We start from the raw sequence: 23,970 nt of genomic DNA on the forward strand, positions 1-23,970 counted from the left end.
ACATCGTAACGTCCGTCATAGAATTATGAAGGGGCATATAGGGTACAACACATGGAGCATGTGCGCATCGTGTGTGTTGTGACAAGCATGTATCATGAATTATTTTTATATGATACCCTAAATTTACAACCCATTCTGTCCCTCTTAGGCCCAACAAATTTCTAGAGGACTTTGTTTTCAAACATTAGTAATATATATCCTTTCCTCTTTAATATGGTATAAGCTCTAATCACCACAATTAATGTTCATAAAATGGCACAGTTAATGTTCTGTAATTAGGTAACTATCACATTTATAATTATTGTTCAAGTCATCACAGATAGGCAAAACTTGAAGTTTCTCTTCACCTCGGATCTCTTTGCTGAATTTCTTGCATTCTACATCCATATTTTCAACATCAATTTTCTTCCAAGGTGTTTTCTTCCATTGATTGACACAGGACTGCACAACATGTACGCTGTCCCACAAAGTCTGCAAATACAGAAAATATGCCAACTAGAAGACTTGCAAAGGATCAGAATGTGTTTATAAATTATGTTAATTGATTCTTATGCTATTTGTAGCTGTTATGTATTAACCCTGTAACTGTACAGATAATTTATTTGTATAAGCAGTGTGTATTTACTGGGGTGGTCAAGGCCTGTAATAGGCTGTAGAACCCATGATGATGAATGTGTATTTACTGAATATGACTGTCTTATGATCTGTTATGCTGTGTATTTATTAATATTAATTTGCAGTTTATTTGATGATGCTTTATTAGTAGCTCAGACTATATAACACCAAATGAGAGGTTGAACTGGAAAGGATGTGGTAGGAAGCAGTCATGGCCCAATTTAAGGTACTATCCTGGCATCAGCCTAGAGGGATTGATTAAAACCACGAAAAACCTCAGTCAGGATAGCCAGTTTTCTGGCCAAGATCTTAACCCAGTACCTTCCAAAAGTAAAGCAGGAGTGATAACCACTTGACTACAACATTTGTTTTTGTTGTGTAGTCTTAGAAGAAAACAAATATGTAGCACAACATCCCAGAAGAGAGTCATCTTTATACTCATTGCTGTGAGAACCTGAAATCTCATGCTTTGTATTCATTGCTAAACATTACTTTAAGTAAACTACCAGAATGTGTATACGTAAATAGTTTTGAATTATCTGCTTCCAAATAAATCAACAGCACAACATTCTCACTGGTTATATTTGCAATACTGAGAGTGTCAATGACAAGCACTGGTATGGTATGGGTTTGTGCTGCAAAGAAGGAGGTCATATTTTAATAATGTGTATGTTCAAATGTTGTAGAGCACAATGTTAATTAAAATGAGCTTACAAAAGTCATTGTTTTGTCTCATTAGTTGTATTGATGTTTAATTCATAAGCTGGTAATATAGTCTGTTTCAAACCTTAAGCATTTTAATTTCCTTGTAACACATCTTGAGCTGTTTGAAGTCAGGAATATTTACATCAAACAGTGATGCTTGTTCAGCAAGCGTTGTCATTTCTGCTTCTAGGGCTATGATGGCATTATTAGTTTCATCCAATGTTTCATATGCACCTGGGCAATCAAACCTGCATTGTACATAATGAAGATTTAGTCAATACCATTACAATAATATTTATGTCTGAAGAAATGTGACTTCTTTAAATATCAAAGAATGTGTGATAAATTTTAATCTCAGTTCAAAATGAGAGTGGAAAGGTGCATTCTCCAAATATATGCTTTACAATTTTGCATCCCTCATTGACATGATATTTACACTTTCCAATTGGTCTGTTCAATTGGGGTTTACAAACTAAAATTCTGTATGTAATTCTCAGTTCCTCCATGCTTCTTACATGACTCACTCATCTCATCCTCCTTCACTTTATCACATTAATAATATGTGATGAAGACAAAAATTTATGATCCTCTTCACTGTGCGCATTTCTTCTTTTTTTCTTCTCTTATTTCACTATTAATTATTTTCGGTTTAAATTCCTTCCTCACATAAAATCATGGCGTACTGGAGATGTGGATGATAAAAAAACACATCTGAACAAGGATCAGTATCATTGAATGACAATAAACAACTTACCCAACCTACTAATATATATGCTCTTAAAAAGAATGATATTTACTGAACCTACTGCCAATTACAAATATTACCTTTACAACGTTCTGTTATTTAAATGTACATTACATTATGAACAACAATTAAATCTTTAATAAAAGTACAAATATAGCTTAAGAAATAAAGCAGCTTTGTCTAAACAACATTCTCATCATCACGTTACTTTCAGATACTATAATTTCAGTATTAGTTCCTGTGTTTCATGGCAAAATATTTACTTTACAAAAAAGACAGGTGAGATTAAAGTTTTATACAGTGTTACTATAAAAGAATAAAAGGACTTACTTAAATAGAGGTGACTTGCGGAATGTCTCACGGTACTGTGTCTGACGAAATTCAAAGAATGTGATCCTCTTGCGGATGAGCGTTGCTTCTGCAGCCATAAGTGGTGCAACATTCTGCTTGACAGTGACAGCAATTTTCTTTGTTTTTGTCCATTTCTCAGGTAACTCCTATAATGACCACAAGCAACTCTGTACAGGCAACTCTCACTATGTACAGGGGTTGTGTTTCTGCAAATTGTCACATAAAATTAAAATGTATATAATAGGAAATGCATAACAATCAGCACTTTACTGTACTTTAAAAACTGAATTAGCAAGAGACCAAGTGTCAGATTTTGTACAGACAAGCTACAGCAAATATCACTAACCATATACTCACAGACACTTTGGCACCCTCAGAAGAGCCTTTGGTTGTCCAAAAGAATTTCAAAATATTTATAAGTGACATATTTTAAGAACATTACTTAACTCTATTATACATTAAATATTTTCTGTGAGACAGAATGGGCCAAAAGAGTGCTCTGGATAATACCTTGATGTAAGAACAAAAGATACTTGCTTCCTAATTATTCTAATTCAAATCTATTTTTTGCAAGACATGTGGTAATCATCACAAATTGTTTGCTTCTCTATTTACTTACTTATGGTTTTAATAATGCTATCAGTAGCTCAGACTATATTGTGTTGAATGATAGGGTGCTCAATAAACAATGACTTTGAAAGGAATGGAAGGGAGTGGTACTATCTATAATTTGCCTGAAGAGGCCGGTAAAAACCATGAAAATCTGATTAAGATTGCCTGTGTCATGGATGAGGTTTGAATCTGTGACTTCACAAATATGAAGCAGGAGTACTAACCAGTTGGTTAGGTGTTTGGTACACTAATAAACTTCTCACAGTTGCCCATCACCAAAAATAGGTTGATAACACCTCAGAGATTTAGTTTTTAGGGTATGCAGGAAATGACATTGTCAAAGAAGATGACACAGTGATGCTTAAATATGTCTACCAGAATAAAATTACAGATTTTGATGATTTACTATATTACTGAGCTTAACACATAGTAATAAAACAAATTACCTCCAACTTCAAATAAATTTCCTCTGAGAATTCAACATCATATGCTTTCACCATGTCCATTATCTCTTTGACTAGCTCAAACATTTCATCAGTAGTGACCTGACGTTCACGGACATGATACAAAAATCCCATTACTCTGAGTAAGCCTCTATAGTCACCTTCTTGTACTGGTGTCAACAAACTCTTGTCTGCTTCTGTGATGAAATCCTCCAGTTCTTGAAGACTGTTTTAACAAATATAAATTAAACAAAATGTAAACATATGGCTGTCTTCTGGGTTCTGCCATGTAGTCTGGTAGAAGTTTACCAACGTTTCAGAGGTCCTTGCTGCCTCCATCATCAGACTCATCGCTGTAATCCTGGAGGCAGAAAGGGCCTCTGAAACGTCAGCAAACTTCTACCAGACTAAATGATATAACAACCCAGAAGATAGCCATCTTCAAACTCACTGCTGAAACCTCAAATTGTACAAAATTTTAACAACCCACAATCAAGGTTCAGAGTAATAACAATGATGTATAAACTAAAAGCTGATATCACAGACACAATATGGAGTAACATGTTTGTACAGTCATATTACTTTATAAAGACTGCAGAATTTTGGATGCACTAGTGTAGTAATACTAGCAAGCATAAAAACATTGGTTTTATTTGCCACCAAGACCAAGTAAAACTAGAAACCAATATTGAGTAACCAAACTTAGGCGGCAGGCCAGTTAAAAATCTAGTGTTCAAAGTCCTGTGTAATTTTACAACAATAAATCTCATGGTAATTAACAGTTTATGTTTCCCAGCAGATCTATATTTTCTCCTTTCATTGCTGACAACAGAATTCATTATCTTCCTTCCCTTCCATTCTGTATCAAACTGGTCACAGGATACCGTGAAGTAGTAAGACAATATTGAAAACCTTAAGTGAACAAATCCAAGTGTTTCCTTGAACAAATTGCTTTTACAAAACATTATTACATGCAACATAATTCTCTCATACCTGTTAATAACATGATTTACAAGATGCTTTTTAAAGAGGTTCCCCCATTTGCAGACAGTGTTAAGTAGAGCTTGTTTGAATGGACGGACATTAACTTTGAACCAGGTGTCAAACACTTTTTCATTTTCCATTTTCTCAAGCTCTGCATACAGACTGTCATAATGATCAATCTGAAATTAAAACATAAGCTTCTTAAGCACTCACCAATGAGTTCATTAGTAAAAGCTGAAGTATTTCAGCCATTACAATATTTTCTATTTACCTAAAAATAGACTTAAAAAAGGTTTACATTTTTTAATGACATTCAAAGACCCTATATTGGATAACAATGTTGACCATAGCTGCCAAGCTGATGTCAAAGAATTAGAAAGAACTAATCTGCATCAGATCAGACAGTTTATTTAATGATGTAGCAGTTCAGACTATACAGTGTCAAATTATAAAATGATTATTGAATAATGAATTGGGAAGGGCATGGAAGGAAAATGTTATGCCTAATTTAAGGTACTAACTAGCACTTACCTGGAGAGACTGAAGAAAACCATAAATCTTCAAAATTCATAAAGCAGGAGTGTTAATTGCTCATTTATGATGTTCAGTTTATCTGATGGTACAATATCAATACAGAATATAGGAGAATCAGCAGCTGGAGAGAAAGATTACTAATTGGGTTCCTCAGAAAAAAGAACTCTATCTTTTATATGACTTGTATCATTGCAAGTTGTAGTAAAGCAAATGAGAAACGATATTAAGATTATTAAGACAAATAAGCATTCTATAAACTTATATTAATTCCCAGCAAATTCGAATATGTGCATTACACCTAAAGCTGTTGATATTATTACCTGTTCTTTGAACTGTTTTGTGGTTGGTGGAGTATCCTTCAGTCCAGGCAATTCTTTATTTGCTGTGGCAGCTTTCATAATCTCTAGTTCCTGAGGGGTTAGCTTGTGGCCATATAGCAAGAACTGCTTCAAGAAGACAGTATTATCTTCGAGCCACAGATATGAATGTTGGTCAAAGATTTTGCTGTAATCCACTGCCTGCATGACACAAAATTTCCTACAAGAATTTAACAGTGTATCTCAGAAACTACCTAATGTATTTAAACTACATTTGGTATTAGATGTCCACATTAAAAGTTGCTTTATTTTAGTACCTATCAGCCAATACAACACTTGGTATTTTACATGAACTTGCAACTGAACTTTATTACTTTCTCCCCTCCCAAAGAAAGCTCATATATATAGAATATTACACATAATACAAGGAAAAAATTAATTTATAACTCTAGGCAGTGTGTTATTTGTAATGTGATAAGCTTTGTAACAATGGATTTATACTCAAAACAATAGTTTTACAAGCAATAAATAAGTGTAGATGTCAATGAGGCATGAAAAACTGAAAAATGTTAATTTTTTAAGTAGGTGTTCTCCAAACTGGAGAACATCCTCTTGCTTTTATTAGATCCTTGTAGAATAAAACTGAAATAATGTATGTGCCTTTGTATGAGACTGCATAAAATAATGCAGCTCCAAAATAACTTACCGAAGTCATTGTTTGGCGGATGCAACTCAAAATCTCGGTTATCATATCCCTGAGGTCACTATTATTCTTCATATCCTTCTGTAAGATACATAATTTTCGCACTCATTCCATTCATCATTTACAGAATGTTCCAAAAAGATATATAGACATTCAGTGAATGAAATATACATTTTAATAAACTAAACCATTATATACATCAACAATGGTACTTAGTGAATTATAAGATCTAGTGTAGGTGTTCAAACCAACCACTGTCCATGCCTTCATAAATACATCACATAAAGATCAATAGTAAGGTTAATATTATAATGTGTACAAATCTTTTTGAGTCATTCTGTACAAGTATTCACTAACTAAGTGTCTGGTAGCAGAATGCAGAGAGCTTCAATACCACTAAAACTAATGCCAAAGTCTACAATAAACACAATCCATCTCCAATGGTTTTGAGGACGGAAGATGGATTTTACTCCAATGTGGAAGTTAAACATGTAACACATTCCTTGAAGTAGAAATCATGTATCTAGAGATTCTAACATTTGATAAAACATCATGATTACCTCATAATTTGCCTGTGAGAAGTGTCTTGCAACCCGCTGAACAAGAACTGACATCTGCATGATGTCAGTAAGGAGGCTGTCTACTAGTTGATAGAAACCTTTTGAATCAAAAATATTCATAGATGGCACAAATAAAATATCTGGTTCTTGCAGTTGTAGTGCCACCTCAAATAGTGGAGAGCTTGCATGTCCTGGTTCCATTTCATCCATGAACACAGATAAGCTGCCAACATGACAAGTAGGTTTAATTTATGAACAGACATATATGAAGTAATTTTTGGCCACTTCAGAAAATTATCTTATGACTTGACAGAAATTAACTTAATATGACACATAATGAATTAATTCCTTCTTCTTCTTTCTCTTCACCTTATGCCTCATGGCATCAGAGCAGGCTGCAGAAACGCCTTCCAACCACTCCGGTCGACTGCCAGCGCCTTCATTTCTTGCACGGTCTTCCCTCGCTGTTGGCCGAGATGAATGAATTCCAAATTTTCAAAATTAATTTTTCAAAATAGTCATAGAACTTCTGTACAGGTAAACGAAATGTGTTGTCCTACAAACAAACTTTCATCCAGTCACATTTCATAGCCATCAAAATAGCTGAAAGCATCCAAATAGGCAGATGTCCCACAACCCAAGAGTACATACTGCTGGATCATTTAATGTTAAACATCACATTATGAGAATTGTGCCTTGGCATGTACTCACCTGCATGCAATTGCATTGAAGAGCCCATTAGACACAATATCATCTACATACTCCTCATAATTTTTCCATTTAATTATCATTTCTGGATTCAATTGTGGGTACTGTAAGAAAACAAATATGAACATATAGGCAAAGATGTAAGAACTGGGAACAATAAAATTATACTTCCCGTAGCATTTTCATGAAGCCTGTGTAAATAAAATAAATGATTTTCATATGATTTCAATATGGCAGCCACTTTCTAAATATTTAAAAACTCTGAAATTGATTGCAGAAACTCCATATTGATGTGGATTGTGATGACATTGCCTTGTAGGTGATCAACATTTCAGAGGAACATATCACCTCCCTGAAGACGAAGGTGGTATGTTTCTCCTAAATGCTGGTAACCACCTACAAGAATGAATAGCATCACAACTTAGATGATCACAATCTACATTCTTAATGTTGCAAAAATTTCAGATCTCCCATTTGATATCATCATACAAAATGTTAATGTCTGGTATTTTTGTTCTAGCATATTTAACTCCATTAATAAACAAAATTATTGGCTTTAACAAGTTAAAATTCTAACATTACAGATTACATATTAATTACATTTTCTGTATTTGGCATTTAATTTTGAAAAATTTGAAGTAAAATGTTGAAGTACATCAGTTATGACAAATTATGAGAATATATGAACAACAGACAAATGTTAAGTTAAAAGGCAGAAGAGTTTTCTTTGACACTGTCCCTTAACTGGATTAGTCATCTAACTTTTGTGGCCAAGTGACTCGCTTCTCTAAAAGTTGGCGACCCACTGACAGAAACTTCGGCACATGAGCTAGGTGTCATAAATAGCTCTTTTTAACAGTATGAGATCTACAGGTTGAAACAACTGATGCTGATATGCAAGGTGAACAGATGTAACTCAACTTGAAATATGTACTTAAAAATATGATTTTTCATGTCTTTGGCGTTTGTGTACATATACCGCAGATACAAACCCGTTGTTGCAAAGTTAATCACATCATAGATTTCACAAAACATTGTCAGATGTTATTCTTCCTTGTGTGTTGTTAAAAACACAATGTACAGATACTTACCTCAAATAAAAAATGTATGAATTAATCAGATCTACATTTTATGACATGAATGAATTATTTTGTAAGAAGAGCCACTTTTGTTAGAAAACAAAACTAAATTCCCTTGACAACCTTTTGTGCAGACCTTGTACACCAAATTTAATTGAAATCTGTCAAGCAGTTTTGGAAATAAAATGCACAGACAAACAGAAGACAGGCATAACTTCAATAATATGCATGACAATGAATGTAATAATGAATGAAATATGGCAGAATGATGCTGTCTCCATTTTCAGGCAGAAGGAAAAGATGTCTACTTTGTAGGACAAATTGAATAATGATGGTCATTATCACTCAGCCTAGGATCAGTTTTATACCACATACTATGCATCCCTTTCTTCTAAAGCAATCTTTGATATGTCTTTCATCTTATCCAGACAATGAGTAATGTTTAAAAAAAATACTCCATCGCTATGCTAAACCACTATCACAACCTTTGAACAGTATGTACCTACCACTGATTGAATTTCATCACCAAATTTGATTTCCACCTTACCCCCGCTCTTTGTTTCTCCAGTTTGTCTTAATGACTGAAGAAACAAAGCAAGTCCTGATTCTGCTTCATCATCAGGTCTGGCTTCAATTTGAAACATGTGTTGAGCAATTCTTGGAATAGATGCATGACTTGTTGAAGTAACAGGAACAGTGAAAGGAGCACTGTGAGATTCCAATAGAATTTCTGTAACTAATTCACTTTCAGCACCAATGTGTTTTTCTGTCTTGTCTATAGATGGCATATTTTCTACTTCTATCTTTTCGTCATCAGTTTCAGTTTCTCCCAATGGCTCCTTCTCATGCAATTCAAATTCATTTTTCTCTCCTTCAAATATTTTTTTCTCATCATGAACTTCTTCCTCCAGCTCTATCTCACGTGATTTAATGTTAAAGAACAATCTATAATTCTCATTCATCAGCTGATGGATCTGTTTACCTACATTTCTTATTTCCTTGTATCTGCAGAAGAAGACATAAATTAGTGAGGTATTCTATGAAGGCTGAAAAGAGGGTAAAATAAAAAATTAAAATTATGCATGAACAATTGTGACATTTGCATGTGGAAGAAAAAAATGACTGAATCATGTCACTCTCAATCCTTAGCAAGTGTTTGCTCTTTACATACTTCACTTTATTATTCACTAGATCAGGGACCAAACATCATAACCAAGTAATTCTGTCATATATGGGAGATCCCAAGTTCAAATCTCTCTCAGGAGGCTGGCTATAGTGACAGATATTTTGTAGTTTTCCTCAGTTCCTCCAGGACAATATTAAGATAGTTAATTAAATTAGACCAATGTCCTTTACAGTTCAGTATTTATTAATCATCCTATCATCCAACACTACATATCCTGAGTTGCTGACAGCATCATTAAACCACATGTAAAATAGATCAGGCATAGCAAATTACTCTAACTTTGGGAATAACATTTAAAAGTGATCACATATCAGATAGCCTCAGAAGAAAAATTCTGCTGAACAAAAATTATTAAATATACAGAGTTATAAATTTTATATTGATTATTTAACACACTTTAATTTCTTCTTTTTTCCTTCTTAATTTAGGTGTGATATCCTATGCTGTGTCATTCTCAAGGTGGAAGCTTGTGTCCTTGTATACATCAGCAGCAAAATAAAATTTAATTTGAAGCCAAGTTTGTATCATTAAAGGACCTTTTTATAACACTGCAGTATTATTTCACATAGATAACCACAAATTTCACTATTGAAAAATATCTGCTTAAGAACATAACCCACATTTATAATGTTAAATCTATGAAAAAGTCTACAGTTCACACATTTTTACATTTTGCAGTGTGATTCAGGAAAAATGACTTAAATTGTGGTATACCTCTGCACACTCTTCAGCCAACAAACAGGAGTGTTGCCATTTGCAAACCAAACCTACCTTCGAAGGACACGTTCATCATGGTCATCTAAATATATCAAGCTGTCCTTCTTGCTGTCCTTACGTTCAAAGAGAGGTGCAAGGCTCCATGTATTAATCAGACTACAAATTCTGTTCACATTCTGGTGAGCCTTTGATACTCTGTTATATAGGTCCTCTATTATAATTCGAATTTTCTGCACATATGACCACACATCTGCAGCACAATACAGAAATATATTAAAAACTACTAATCTAAGAAATAATAATTATCATATTTTTTGGTTCAGATATAATAATATTTATTGTTTAAAAGTAACTCATAAAAGTTTATAAAAGTCAAATTTAAAAATAAATTTGAATAAAAACAATTATGAAAATTTACTGAGAAACCACAAATATAAGCAATTCTAAATGTAAAAGTGTTTGTAAACTAATGTGGATGAAACCACTCACTTTCTGAGTTCCAGTTGAGGTTCTCAATAACTTCAATGATGAGACTGTCAATTTGTTCAATTTCATGTACAATAAGTGCATACTCCACAGGCAAACTGTTTTGACGGATACTGTTGTACCTACAAGAAAATAACAGGCTTAAGCTAAACATGCATTGAGTATGTAGAAAGCAGGAAACACTACACACATGCATCACTCCATTTTATGTGTACAAATATAAAATACATGTATATACGAGTACATAAAATAAGACAGAAGAAATATTAAAAATCTTAAATGACCAAGAATAGTAAAGGTGGAAAAAGGATATATATAGATGGAATGGTCATTTTAAAAAGTTAATAATGCAGATAAGCACAAGTGAACAAAAATTGAAATGAAAGAGGATAAAGAAATGAGCATGCAAGCTGTGGGAAAGACAATTAGGAAAAATAATCATGGACAAGCAATGGGAGAAGATGAAATACCAACTAATTCAGTCTGTTTCAGTTCTGTCTGATAAGTTCAAGATGCTACAAACCAAATTAGTTCATTTACATCTAATTAAACCTGATTTCAAATTAGATACAGATATACAGACCAATGTTGATTTTAGGTTTATTCAGGGGCAGTGGATTTCAAAATTAAACTGAAGAAAATCTTACATGGATAGAGCTTAACACTAAGGTTATTGATCTGGGATAATTTAAACTGGAACTAAAATTAAATTGAACATTTAACTTAAGACACACAAAGTAGAGGTTCCATTGTTGCACTGTAGCATGCTGGATCAGATAATCTTACCACTTGATAGCAAGGTTCAAATTGCTAATCCATTGGTGAAGGGTTTCAACATGATCAAACAGTGTCAGAGCATCACTGGGGATTCCTTCCTTGTCCATCATCTTCAAGTATCGGACCTCTCGTAAAATTGCCACAAGCTAAACAGTAAATAGTACTACATGGTACAGCAACCCAAAAAAACAACAACAACAAAACAGCAAACTTCAAAAATCCATTATCTCGAACCACTTACAACAATATATAAAACTACATAACTATAATCTACCCCATATAAATCATCCTGCCATCAGTACTATACTATGAATGGCATTTGAACAACAATTTCCAACCACTCTGAGGTTACTTTGTATGTTATTTAACAATAATGTACTAACTGGATTCTTTAACATCAAATGAGATAATAAGGTATATTGTTAACTTAACTCTACTCTACTCTACTCTACAGGTTAGGGGATAAAGCAGTCATATGATTCTTTGATAGCTAACATCTCGGCTGTAATCCAGTCCAAGAGTCTCTTGAATGCAAAATGGGTGCTTCAACCTTGAACCAACCTGCATACTCAAACACTTTGAAACCTTATATATATACAAAAATCTTACATTGTCATCAAAGTTGAGGCTCAGTCCCAGAGTTTCTTCTGCTTGTAATATAAGAGGCTTTTCCAGATTTATGGAACACTGTTCTGGAACTTGTGCTGCCCATTTAGAGAAAATTTTATATTCCAGTTCATCCAAATAGCCTCTAATCTCATTATACTTTTCCAGTAGATGTTGGAAGTCTGGACTCTGTATAATGCTAATGAATTAATGCAGATGTTAGAGAACTCTACAAAGCAGCAGAACTTATTAGCCTGCCTTTAAGAAAGATAAGCTTACATATTTATTTATATGCTACAAGGGATCAGATTTATTATGCAGCAGCCCTGAGGATGAGAGCAGAGAATGTTCTCTATACGTCGGCAGAAGATATGGCTTATTCACCATTCAGCCACCTGCCGCAGCTTGTAACCCGAGAGTCTTTCATCAACTTCAGCTTCACTTTATAATTCTTATAGAAGTTAGACTCGTGGGATAAACTTTTGGTACTCAGTAAGAAGGATTCATGTCATACATAATTTGTACTGATTCAAAACCTTTTTACTAAGTGACAGAAATATGTACTTACTCAAGTTCTAGCTCCTTAACAATTTCAGTAGGAATCATAATCCTCTGCCTCAGTTTGTTGATGTAAAGCAGTGCGCCAGCCGTTGGAGGGAAGTACTTATCAATAATCATGTAACCTTTCTCACTGTAAAATTCCACTTGTTCATCAAGTGTGTTCTGCAAAGTTACATATTAATATATAACTAAAGGGTTTTATTACAAAATATGAAATAAGTAAAACATGAATAACATGTAAATTTCTATTAAAACTACTTGCTTCCAAGGTAGCTTCTCTTCTAAAATGTGAAACATAATTACACCAGTTTGGCTCTTAACATGCTAAAACAGGAAAATGTCCAGACTTTTCTGACTCGACTAATTTCAGAATTCACTGAAATTACATCAAATATTTTTGATTGGAAGAAAGTTTTACTCATAAGCAAACACAAGGATTCAAGATAAGTTTCTTCTAACTATGACACAAAAGAAAAATGGATAGTTGGAATTATATAACATGGGAAAAGTTAAATAAAAATATTACCTTGATCACATCCAGTTCCTCACCCAGCATTGTGATGAGAACCCTATATTTTGGAGTAACTTGCGCTTTTATGATAGGTCGTTCCAACAGTGAACTTCCAACATAAATCAACTATCAAAAATAAAAAAAGAGTATTAATATCAATTTCTGTATTTTCATAAATAGTAAATACATAATTTAGTGGAAAATGCTATAGCATGGGCAATAGTTCACTGCAATACCACTAGACTAAAACAAGAGTAACAATAGCTCTGATGTTTCACTTGCATTGTGTAGCTTGCATACCACTGTATTTCTTAGCTATGTATACACCAGGCCACAAAATCAGGTTGATTCATCATTCAACTAATGTCTCCATACCATGCTTTAGTTTATGTGCCACCATGAAAATAAGAGAGAGAATATGGTTCTATTAGTAATGCCAGGTTGTGTAGACTGAAATCTGCATGACCTGACTTATAGATCAGAATCTGCCACTGAATGAATTATTTACTAACATACTATGATTCTATATACTACAATAAAGCCCAATATTTATGATTCATCTCTAAATGTTACTGGTGATGGTGTTGAATTACCAATTTCAAATTTCTGGACTTCTTTAATTTTGCCATTGTGCTTCCTCAAACCACTATGTTTCAGGAGATGGCTCTTATAATATACTATTAAGACTGTTTTCAAAACAAAACATACCCTATGTAACGTATTTGTAAGGACCAAACCAAATATCAAGACATGACAGATTAAACAATGTATTTACAACATTCCCTGTGAATGTGGATGAAGTTATATAGGAGAAAGAGGCAAACTGTTGGAAGTTCATATTAAGGAACATACACAGGACTTAAAACAAGGACTACTTGAGAAGTTTCTGTTTACCATTTCCAGCAATGCATTTCGTACACAGGAATGGTGTTACCTAGCAAGAGACAATGTCTTGAGCTTGCGGAGGAATCCACCCTTAGTTAGCTTTTTAGTTGGTGGCTGATTGGTTCCAGTGTCCACAGATCAAGATTAGGCCCAACTGTGTAGGTTCACCTGAAGATGGGGGAAGAGCCATCTCCAAAAATGTAGTGGTTTGAGGAAGCATAATGGTGATTGAAAAAGTCCAAAAATTTGAAATTGACAAATATTTATGTCACTATAATACAGTGCTTAAATTTGGAAATATTTACTATTTAATATTTATTACATACATTTCTATATCTATTCTGATAGCAATGTATGTTGCAAATCAAGGTAAATTTTTATGTAGTGAGAAATGGAAACAGTGGCACCATGAGTATTTCTTAGCCAAACACTGAAATCAGTGCTCTTGTGTAGGTAATGACTGGCCTTGCATGTATTACACCATCTGCACATAAAACATTTTGTACGTTGTTTACTAATGAAATAAAAAAAATTGCTTCTATAAAATCACAAAATAATAAGTTCTGAGAAGAATCTATAACAGCTTCAAATGATTCAATCTGGTACATGGTAAGGCTAACAACAACCATCATAATTTCCACGAGTACAGATCCTACTGTTAAATTTTGTAAGCATAAAATCAAACTTCCTTATCATCATCATTATCATCATGTTTGTAATTATTAACACATAAAAATGTTTCCAGACAAAATTTCAATCTAGCTCCATAATCTGAAAAATAAATCCTAATTTCAAATGACCATCACATTGTTTCACAATCTACAAAGAAATTTGTTTCATATACATTGCATATTCTTTAAAGCTCTACATTAAAACCACACAAAACAGAATATGTGGTCTCTGAGGCATGTTGCTGTACAGTCTTGCAAGTGGTCGCTAATATTTTTGAGGAATGAGTAACATATCAAATAATTGTACAATCACCATCTAAAATTGAAACCTAGACTAACAACGTCAGTATTCAATACTGCAATACTGTAGTCATAAAAAAATAACTCACTTTGTATATACTCTCTAAATTGAAGCAATCATCAAATGCCTGGCAGAAGATAGCTGCAAGTTTGTGATCCATATCATCTATCTTCTCCATAAACACAGTATAATCATACACAAAACTCTCATCTTCTGGGTCAAGAGGATCATATGTAATGCCTCCAAATACTGTAAATGCTTCATAGAACTGACTGAACACTCCAGCAACCTTCGTACTCAGTAATCGTCCTTTCAACCCACCAATTTCAACTTTCTCCAATTTAAGAAATTCCATTGATGTAGCAAAGAAATTCTGAAACAAGATTTATAACCATAACTAAGCCTGGAAACCTCTGAAAAATGTAGCATTATTCTTACATACCAAAGATCTAATTAGACAAAACATTATCTATCTATAGCTGTGAAAAGAAGGTGGACTCATTGTAGAGTGAAAATAACTTCATCATTTTGTCCCTTGTGTAACATTCTCAGTGAGATTACAGAAACTACTTTTTGAGAAAATTTAATTCTGATGTCACTTTTCACTACGGGATAACTGCTAGTAGGTAGTATGATCCAGTTGTAAATTGAAGTTCTTATAGTAGTGTCAATGCCGATTGAGGATTCCTGGATTATGATGTGGTGTAGATAAACATACCACCTTTATTTTCAGGGAGGTTATGGATTCCACTGAAAACAGTGATAACACCTACAAGGCAAGCTAGTATGATCTAAGAGTTGTGCAACAACATAATACATAACAGATAATGGGAAAATTATTGGACTTTTGGCTGAAGGTCTCAGAAGCAAAACCTGATTGGATCTGTTGTGAATCTTTTCCCTTCGCTCTCACACTGGTTTAAAACTTTTGTGTGAATGTAAAGGATACTATGACAAGATAATGGTAAAAAGAACATGACATGCTGTAAATCCCTTCCATTGGACATCATTCTTAAATACAATCCTGAGTTTGCAATACAGGTGTTCACACCTCAGTAATGGACTCCTTCAGTACATATGAGGTAAGCAGAGGCCATGAAGGAGAAATATGATGTAGGAATTAGCCACATCATCTTAAACCTCTTAAACACTACATGAAAACTAAAAAAACAACAAAAAAACAACTAAGGATATGATGTAAAAGAATGCATTCAAATGTGTGACACAAATATAAAGACATAAACAATCTTGATTTTAAAATAAAAAACTATACTAAAATTGATACACAGGAATCAGTATACACATACACACAAAATATAAAGGAAATCTTCATATGAGGCCAAAATAAAATATTTATTGGCCTATGAAAAACAATACCTATCATTAATTCACTCTGTAATAATGTTGCTCTGAAAAATGTATGAAATTCTGTATTATTCATAATACTTTGCTATAAATAGTGTATAACTGTGGCATGTATTAAGCTGTATCTTAGGCTGAAGGATCAATACAATATTTCACTCTTATACGTACCTCTATAATTTTGAGCCTTTCAACATACTGGATCATTCGCTCAAACACCACTCTTGGGTGAAATGTCCACAGCACAGGTTCCACACCTTTTGGAAAGAATATGTGTAAGTTGGCTCGATATTCCTCAAAGATTGTCCTACAAAACACAAAGCAAGTTGGAAGTTATCTAGCTATTATATAATGCTGCATCAACTACAGAGATTGTACGTATAATGCTGGGTTTACATAAATATGATCAGAAAATGGAAGGCGGGCAGGGTGAGTGCATCTGCCCCATACCACCATTTCTTCAACCTTGATAATAAAATTCAGTTTTCCTTTCCTGTGTCTGAATCTTCAAATTTAGAATTAAAAAAATCTCTGAGTAGGACGATTATAAATTTTGAACTGGGAGAATACAGGAGGAAGAGGAATGTTCACATAATCACTGCTAAAATCATGGTAAGTCAATTTAAATATTTAGGTCTAACTTCTGTTTGAAACATTTTTCAGTGTGATTCATATTCAATTAAACACACAGAAAGAGACTCTACATAATGTAATATTTTACTATTGAATAGGTTTTGTAAACAATGTATTTCCAGCTGCAGGTATTATGCAAAAGACAGAAAGATAAATGTAAGATGAAAAAATTGCAAAAAAGAAAAAATATTTAGAGAATTTTTACTCTAAACAAGAATACCATCATAACATTAAAGTAATGAAAAATGTAAAGTGTTGTGTGTTCTTGAACATTTTTATTCATCTGTTTTCAGGGACTGAAATCAGCTCTTTCCAATGAACTCAACTGAATAAGTTGTATGGTTTTACTAGATGAAGGAAGCAGAACTAACTTCCAAAATGTCACAGGGTTTAACACCTGTTACAATTTTAAATCAACAGACAAACTAAAATGTCTAACAATACACATTTGTTTAATGACACACCTTAATCAAAAGCCTTAATAAATGATGTGTCTGTAATTGGTATAAATTACATAGGTTATAGCCCAACAACTTTTTACAAAACTCAAAATTTACAAACCAATCAAATCAGAAACTAACACAAAGGTATCAAACATCAAATTGTCTAGCAATGTGATATGCAATACCTACACAAATTTGGAATTAAATTTCTGGCAGTGAAATGCCTTCTGCTGGTGAATATGAAAAGCACAGGGATTACCATGGTATCTAGATCACACAGCTAATGGTCACACTGAATTAAAACATGCTAGCTTCAGGCAGTGAGACATGGCTACATATATCATAACACTATGATTTCTGGTAGAATTGTGTTAAGAGATTTAGTTATTATATAACACATTTGTCTCCAGTGATGTAACATTCTGAATATGAAAGGCCATAATATAGTGTTCTTTCTGATCATATGACATACAGAACTAAGAAAGATGAAGCCAATACAGCCACTAAGTTGCCCTATCCATAAGAAAAGAAGGTATGTCAAATTATATTACCTGAAAGACATCAGTTCTGTAATACAATTTTCAACATGCTCTCGAGTTTCATCCACTTCTCCTTGGAAAAGAGACCCTGGGTCCAGAAATTTGGTAGCCTGTAAGAAAATATAACTGTGTCATGTAAAATGTTACATCTCACTCACAGGTAGGTATCATTTAAAATTGGTTTGACACAGTTGAAAAGAATTATGAAGAATGCCAGACTGGGTCTAACATTGATGCAACAGTTATTTAAAAAAACCTACAAGTTGTAAAACTATTTACAGTTCCTGCAAAACAAAAGTAACAGGCTTTGAGATCTTTTCAGAATATTACCTGCAACTAATATAAAAATTCATCTCATACCTCTTGAATGAGTAGATTTGCAATCTCTCTCACAAGTGTAATGATCTTAGCAGAAGTGCGGTAATAGCGACTATTGGCCCACACAAGAGCCACACAATGAATCAATGGACGCAACAGTGGCTGCACATTTCTGAAGTCTGTGTTCTCCAGAACTTCAAAGTGTTTTACAAGAGGCTTCAGGTATAAAGTGATATCACGTGCTTCTGTTACAGCTGAAATGTTAATCAAAAGGTTTTACTCTGAGGATGACATATGATAAAACATAAAAAATTAATTCTCATGAATGTTTGGTCAAAGGGCACTGAATAAACTGCGTATGTTATTTATTACTGAATGAGATGATGAGATGACTATGCATAGTGAACTCAAAGTTTGGGGAGGAAACAATTGTGGCCTGTTTCAAGAAACTGTCCTTATATTTGACTAAAATATTTGAGGATAGGTGATAATTCAAACACTTTGAAGAGTACTACATTCCATCTTGAGGAAGTGTTCCTTTTGTATATAGTGAGGAGCTTCACAATTTCTACTCTTCATCTAATTGTTATTTTGAATAAATCAAGCAGAATGACATCTATGGAACATCCAGAAAGAAACTACCAAATTTTTGTTGGAAACCTTATGAGAAGGGACAACTGGAATCTAAACTTTATTAAAAAAAACCTCATTTCTCATAAGGACAAATTAATCCACAAACTAGGAAAATACAAAGAGCTTCTAATGTTGCATTTAGTCAGACATTATGTTTAACTATTCTATACTCACCTGCCACAATGTTATGGAACTGTAACTTAAAGCAAGAGAAGTAGACACTGTCTGTCAGTTTTAAAATGGAGGCCATCCTCTTAACCCTCAGATCACAAAGCTGGTCATAGATACATTCCAGGTTTTTGAGACGATTGTTCCAAAAGTCAATTTCTATTATAAATACATGAAAAACTATGTTAAACTACATACATTGTTGGCATATTTACTATGATAAGTTTGAAAAATTACACAATCTGTCTTTTTATAGTTTTCAAACACTGCGTACTGAATTTTTAAAGTATAACTTATAATGTACATAGCATCATGTTTCACAGTCTCAGCTCTTTGTAATCCTGATTTATGCGTTATTATGACTGACAAATTCTGTTTTAGAATGTGCTGCAAAGAGACAACATTCTCCGATTACATGTCTACACATATAAATAGGACTTTTTCTATTCTAATATTATAGAATAGTATGGTGTGTCAAAACATTTATGTACAAAAAACAAAAAGTAAAATATACTAAAAATCTTATCAGGCTTTAGAGGCTTTCCACCATTTCTTACATGTGTCCAACTTTCAGACAGAAATATCAGCACATTTCTTTGAACAAAAAGGAAAGCAGTGCTGTTAAAATTCCCACAACTCCCTCCCCTATTTTTTAAACATATATGCACACACATACACACACAAACATACACTCATTCACACACACATACATACATGTGTACAAAAATAAAAACACATACACATCAGGCAACAGATGGACAGACCTATACAACTTCCTAATAGGATTCTGAAGATAGAACTTTGTCTCTTCAGAACCCTGGAAACCAAAACAAAAGTGTCAGCAAACCACTATGAAAATGTTAAACCTTAAATTCTACTGTATTTGACTTTTACTTAAAAATAAGTACAAGATATAAAATGTTTTAACATAAAAAATGACTACATACCAAATCTTGGAGTTGGGTTTGCTTCTCTGACAAATGCGCTAGATGAGTCCTCCTTAAGAACTTCATCAATCTGCGTTGCCCACTTGATGATAACTCCTTCAATAGCACTTTTAAGATGCAGGTCTACAGTTGCACCCTTACTGTCACATGCCACACCCATGTTACAATCATGAAAAAGCTTCTCAAACAATCTTCTGATGATACATATTAGTTCAGGACATTGCACACATAATTATTTAGTGATATTTGTTTATGTACAGACAGATTATAAAGTGTGTACCTTATATAGCTCTGAATAACAGAATGCTTATAAATTATGAAATTGAAAGAATGTGACAAAAAATAGTTTTTTATCTATTTAAGAATAATATCAGGATTTATGATTGTGGTCTTCTGAATTATATCACAGTGTCATCTTGTAGATGGTTATCAATATTTGGAATAAATTATCGCCTCTGTCTTCAGGGTAGAAGTGCCAGTGAATAGAGACAGTTCAGTAAAAAGTGACTTTCTATAGGCCGGATGACTTGGGCTTAAAATCCAGTGGGATATGGAACATTTCCCTGTGCCACCATGCACACACTGTCTCTGATGCCTACCCAGTCTCCAATGCAACGGTACTGTGGGCTATTTTACCATGGGTAAAGAAAGACACTAACCATCCACATCCATCTGTAGTTAAGTTGGAGTTTTATAATTATGTGAAAATTATTTGGCACGTGAGAGACCATTATGGGTGGCTTGTAACTGTCATGGTAGAAGCCTTGGCCATGCCTCGCTGAAAACATATATCTCAAGTTTCCATTCTGGACAGAAGTTGTGCAGCCGAGTCCATAGTCAAACTCATTTTCAATTACTAATAGAATTGCTATCAATCTCCTAGAACTGTGATGTTACCCACACACCAAGTTGTTTGCCGATACCAGGCAAGTACTCGTGTACAAGTACAACAAATAAGGACTAAAAGACACTACAGAAAACATATCATGATAGTCTCTGTGTTGAGATTTAAGGGGTCCGCAGTGGTCTGAGGCGTGGGCCTTGTGCCGCTTGGTCGCTAGGACCGTGGGTTCGAATCCCACTCAAGTAATGGATGTTTGTTCGCGTTTTTCTGTATTGTGCTGTCCTGTGTACAGGTAGAGGCCTTGCGATGGGCCGATCCCTTGTCCAAGGAGTCCTACCGAATGTCCATAGATCAAGCCAACGAAAAATTGGGACCCGCAGTGCTGACGCACTTGAACAACGGGTTGTTCCCAGTACCCAGTATCCCAGTTGAGATTTAAAATTTGATTCTCCCAAATATGGAGTACACTGCAATGTTTGTCATATTAAATGAGTTTATTACAAATATAGTATGGAAGAGATATACGGGAGGTTCAAATTTCAGTCTCAATGCACAAGTTCTGTGAGGAGTAGGTTCTTCAGTACAACGTGATCAGTAAACTTTTCTCCTAATTAACTCACAAGTAAATATCTCAGTATTCTTCATAACAAGTCTGAAAATGGGAATTATGGTAAGGAAAGTTGGCAATGTGGTGACCTTAAATTAACAATAAATGCCAAAGTGGTAATACATTGTAAAAGCACAATACAGTGATCATGAATTCCATTTGGTTAAAATGCCAAATTCCAGGGTTAATTGCAATAAAAGCAGTGCAGGTGCAATCTTTCAACAATACAAACTTTTCTTCAGTAAATTTGTGACTTAAACTAAGCCAGGGAACCCCTGAGAGTTCACAGACTTTCTCATGTTTCCAGTATTTCTTGTTTTTTATTAATTAATTAATATTTTAATTAATTCATTATTATTAATGAACCTCTCACCATGTCATTAAATAATAAATCCAGAAATTATTTACTCACCTTTCTACAATAGTTTGCTCAACCTCATGCACTCTTTCTACACCAAGAGGCATTGGAAGTAGAGTTTGTCCATTTATCTTGCCACAAACTTCATATACAATGTTTTTCAGTTCATATACGTGTTTCATGACATCATCTGTCACAACTTTTGGCCAGTTATGTTGATTCTCTGGATTGGACAACAGTGGCACAAATACCTGTAGAAATGAAACAATAAAAACAGATTGGACAACCCAGCATCCCTGTTTAGTAGTTTATAATTAATACTTCTGTATGAGCCGGGATAGCTCAGTCAGTATAGTGACTAGCTACGGGCTGGATGACCGGGGTTCAATCCCCAACAGGGGCAGAGGATTTTTCCTCTGCATCCAGACTGGCTCTGGAGCCCACCCAGCCTCCTCTACGATGGGTACCGGGGTCCTTTCTAGGGGATAAAGCCGGCCGGGGCGTGATGTCGATCACTCATCTAGTGCTGAGGTCAAGAAAGAGAGGAGCTATACCTCCACTCACCCCAAGGGCCTATACGGCACGTAGTGGGACAAACTTTACTTTAATTAATACTTCTGTAAAATATATGTACTCAATTAAGGTATACATTTCCACTCATATTTATCTCACTTCAAGAACTGGTAATTAGTGAAGTAAAACGATCACACCTCTTGCACCAATACAGCCAACTGATCAACAGGCTTAGCAGCAATATCTCCAAATGTCAAGATATTACGAAAATTGTCTTTGGTGATTGGTTCTTCAGCTTTCCTTATGAAATAGCATGACTTTGACTGGATGGAAGCAGACGAAAAGTTGTGCATGGGTTGTATTAGTCCAGAACTGCTTCTCGTCAGCACAAGCAACCAGATATCTGGATTTTGCAAAAAGTCAAATATATATTTCTGAAACAAAGGAATGTCATTATGAGTTGTAAAATAGGTATAATACTTTATCAGAAGACAGGTAGATCTAATACTGACCATTTGCAGCGAAATTTGAATTCACTGTGTCCTGACATTTTCATACCACGTTCCTTATAAAACATGTTTCAGTACATTAAGCACAGCAGTGACCATTAATTTCACTTTTTTTTTAAAATGCCAGATGCAGTTAATATGAAAATTCTAAACATGTTACACCAATTAAGATGTAGAAATAACTTCCTAAATTTATTTTTGGAAGGTATCATCTTAAAATCTCAACCAGGTTATGGGTTTTTCTCAGTCCTTCCAAGGTAATATCTGAATAGTACCTTCAAATAGGCTACAGCCATCTAATTCCAACGCCTTAACTATTCAACATTCATAATTCCACCTCATTGAAAACTCTGTGTCTGTGACAAATGGTGTGTGTGGATACAGATTTAACAGAAAGTATTATTACATTGTGATACTTAGAAAATCATATCACTTAACACTGTGATGTCCACGTATTTTCATATTATGAGTACCACCAGTTCCAGTTAGTTTTGTTCGAACATTTAGCTCATGGACACAAAGTTCTTGTGGGAAAACCTATTGAAAAACGGTCACTTTGGAAACTCAGATGTGAGGACAATATTATCTGGATTTGACAAAATAGGAGGTAATGATATAAACTGGATTGAAGTGACTCAAGATTGTGTCCAGTGTTGCACTTTGATGTTGGTGGTATTGAGTCTTTTGTTTCTGTCAGCAGAGAACCAATCAGATCCCTGGCCTACATACCCAATGGTATGTTTCATATTCTGCAACTGAAACAGGGGCAAATTAGCACTTCTGAAGCTGAAGAAAATCATAAGAAATTAAAAGAACATTACTTACAGCTAATTCTCTGTTTCCTAGCAGTTTAGCCCATTTATCAGGCTTAAGGTGCATAGACAATTGTAAATAGCTGAACATGAATTCCAGGCGTGGATCGTCTTCATCCTCTGCAACTTGTCCCTTATCTGATTTTGTATCTTCTGCCATAGCAATATTTTTATTGTATCGTCTCTAATACAATGCGACCTTAAACAATCAATCAGTCATTTATAAA

The 23,970-nt window shown here is 34.2% G+C and overlaps 1 protein-coding gene across 4 annotated transcripts in view; it reads right to left on the reverse strand.

Moving 5' to 3' along the window:
- Positions 1-23,970, reverse strand: part of LOC110836697 (dynein beta chain, ciliary) — an 81,619-nt gene that overhangs the window by 37,959 nt on the left and 19,690 nt on the right. For all 4 annotated transcript variants that reach the window (XM_022078159.2, XM_022078160.2, XM_022078157.2 and 1 more), the window contains 25 exons: positions 23,757-23,942; positions 22,620-22,856; positions 21,964-22,160; positions 20,101-20,240; positions 19,160-19,312; positions 18,395-18,606; positions 18,047-18,144; positions 16,591-16,726; positions 15,146-15,430; positions 13,216-13,326; positions 12,697-12,851; positions 12,132-12,327; positions 11,532-11,668; positions 10,749-10,867; positions 10,314-10,509; positions 8,863-9,361; positions 7,281-7,381; positions 6,570-6,792; positions 6,013-6,090; positions 5,310-5,507; positions 4,465-4,634; positions 3,475-3,697; positions 2,396-2,562; positions 1,403-1,568; positions 348-471 (listed from right to left, as the gene is read on the reverse strand). In XM_022078159.2, the coding sequence (XP_021933851.2) occupies positions 348-471; positions 1,403-1,568; positions 2,396-2,562; positions 3,475-3,697; positions 4,465-4,634; positions 5,310-5,507; positions 6,013-6,090; positions 6,570-6,792; positions 7,281-7,381; positions 8,863-9,361; positions 10,314-10,509; positions 10,749-10,867; positions 11,532-11,668; positions 12,132-12,327; positions 12,697-12,851; positions 13,216-13,326; positions 15,146-15,430; positions 16,591-16,726; positions 18,047-18,144; positions 18,395-18,606; positions 19,160-19,312; positions 20,101-20,240; positions 21,964-22,160; positions 22,620-22,856; positions 23,757-23,903 (4,468 nt within the window). In that variant the 5' untranslated portion in view covers positions 23,904-23,942. The remainder of the gene's footprint in view (positions 1-347; positions 472-1,402; positions 1,569-2,395; positions 2,563-3,474; positions 3,698-4,464; positions 4,635-5,309; positions 5,508-6,012; positions 6,091-6,569; positions 6,793-7,280; positions 7,382-8,862; positions 9,362-10,313; positions 10,510-10,748; positions 10,868-11,531; positions 11,669-12,131; positions 12,328-12,696; positions 12,852-13,215; positions 13,327-15,145; positions 15,431-16,590; positions 16,727-18,046; positions 18,145-18,394; positions 18,607-19,159; positions 19,313-20,100; positions 20,241-21,963; positions 22,161-22,619; positions 22,857-23,756; positions 23,943-23,970) is intronic.

Source organism: Zootermopsis nevadensis, unplaced genomic scaffold, assembly GCF_977971745.1.
Source record: "Zootermopsis nevadensis isolate Lab colony 2312 unplaced genomic scaffold, Znev_1.0 Znev_ptg000028l, whole genome shotgun sequence".
NCBI classification, from domain to species: Eukaryota; Metazoa; Arthropoda; class Insecta; order Blattodea; family Termopsidae; genus Zootermopsis; species Zootermopsis nevadensis.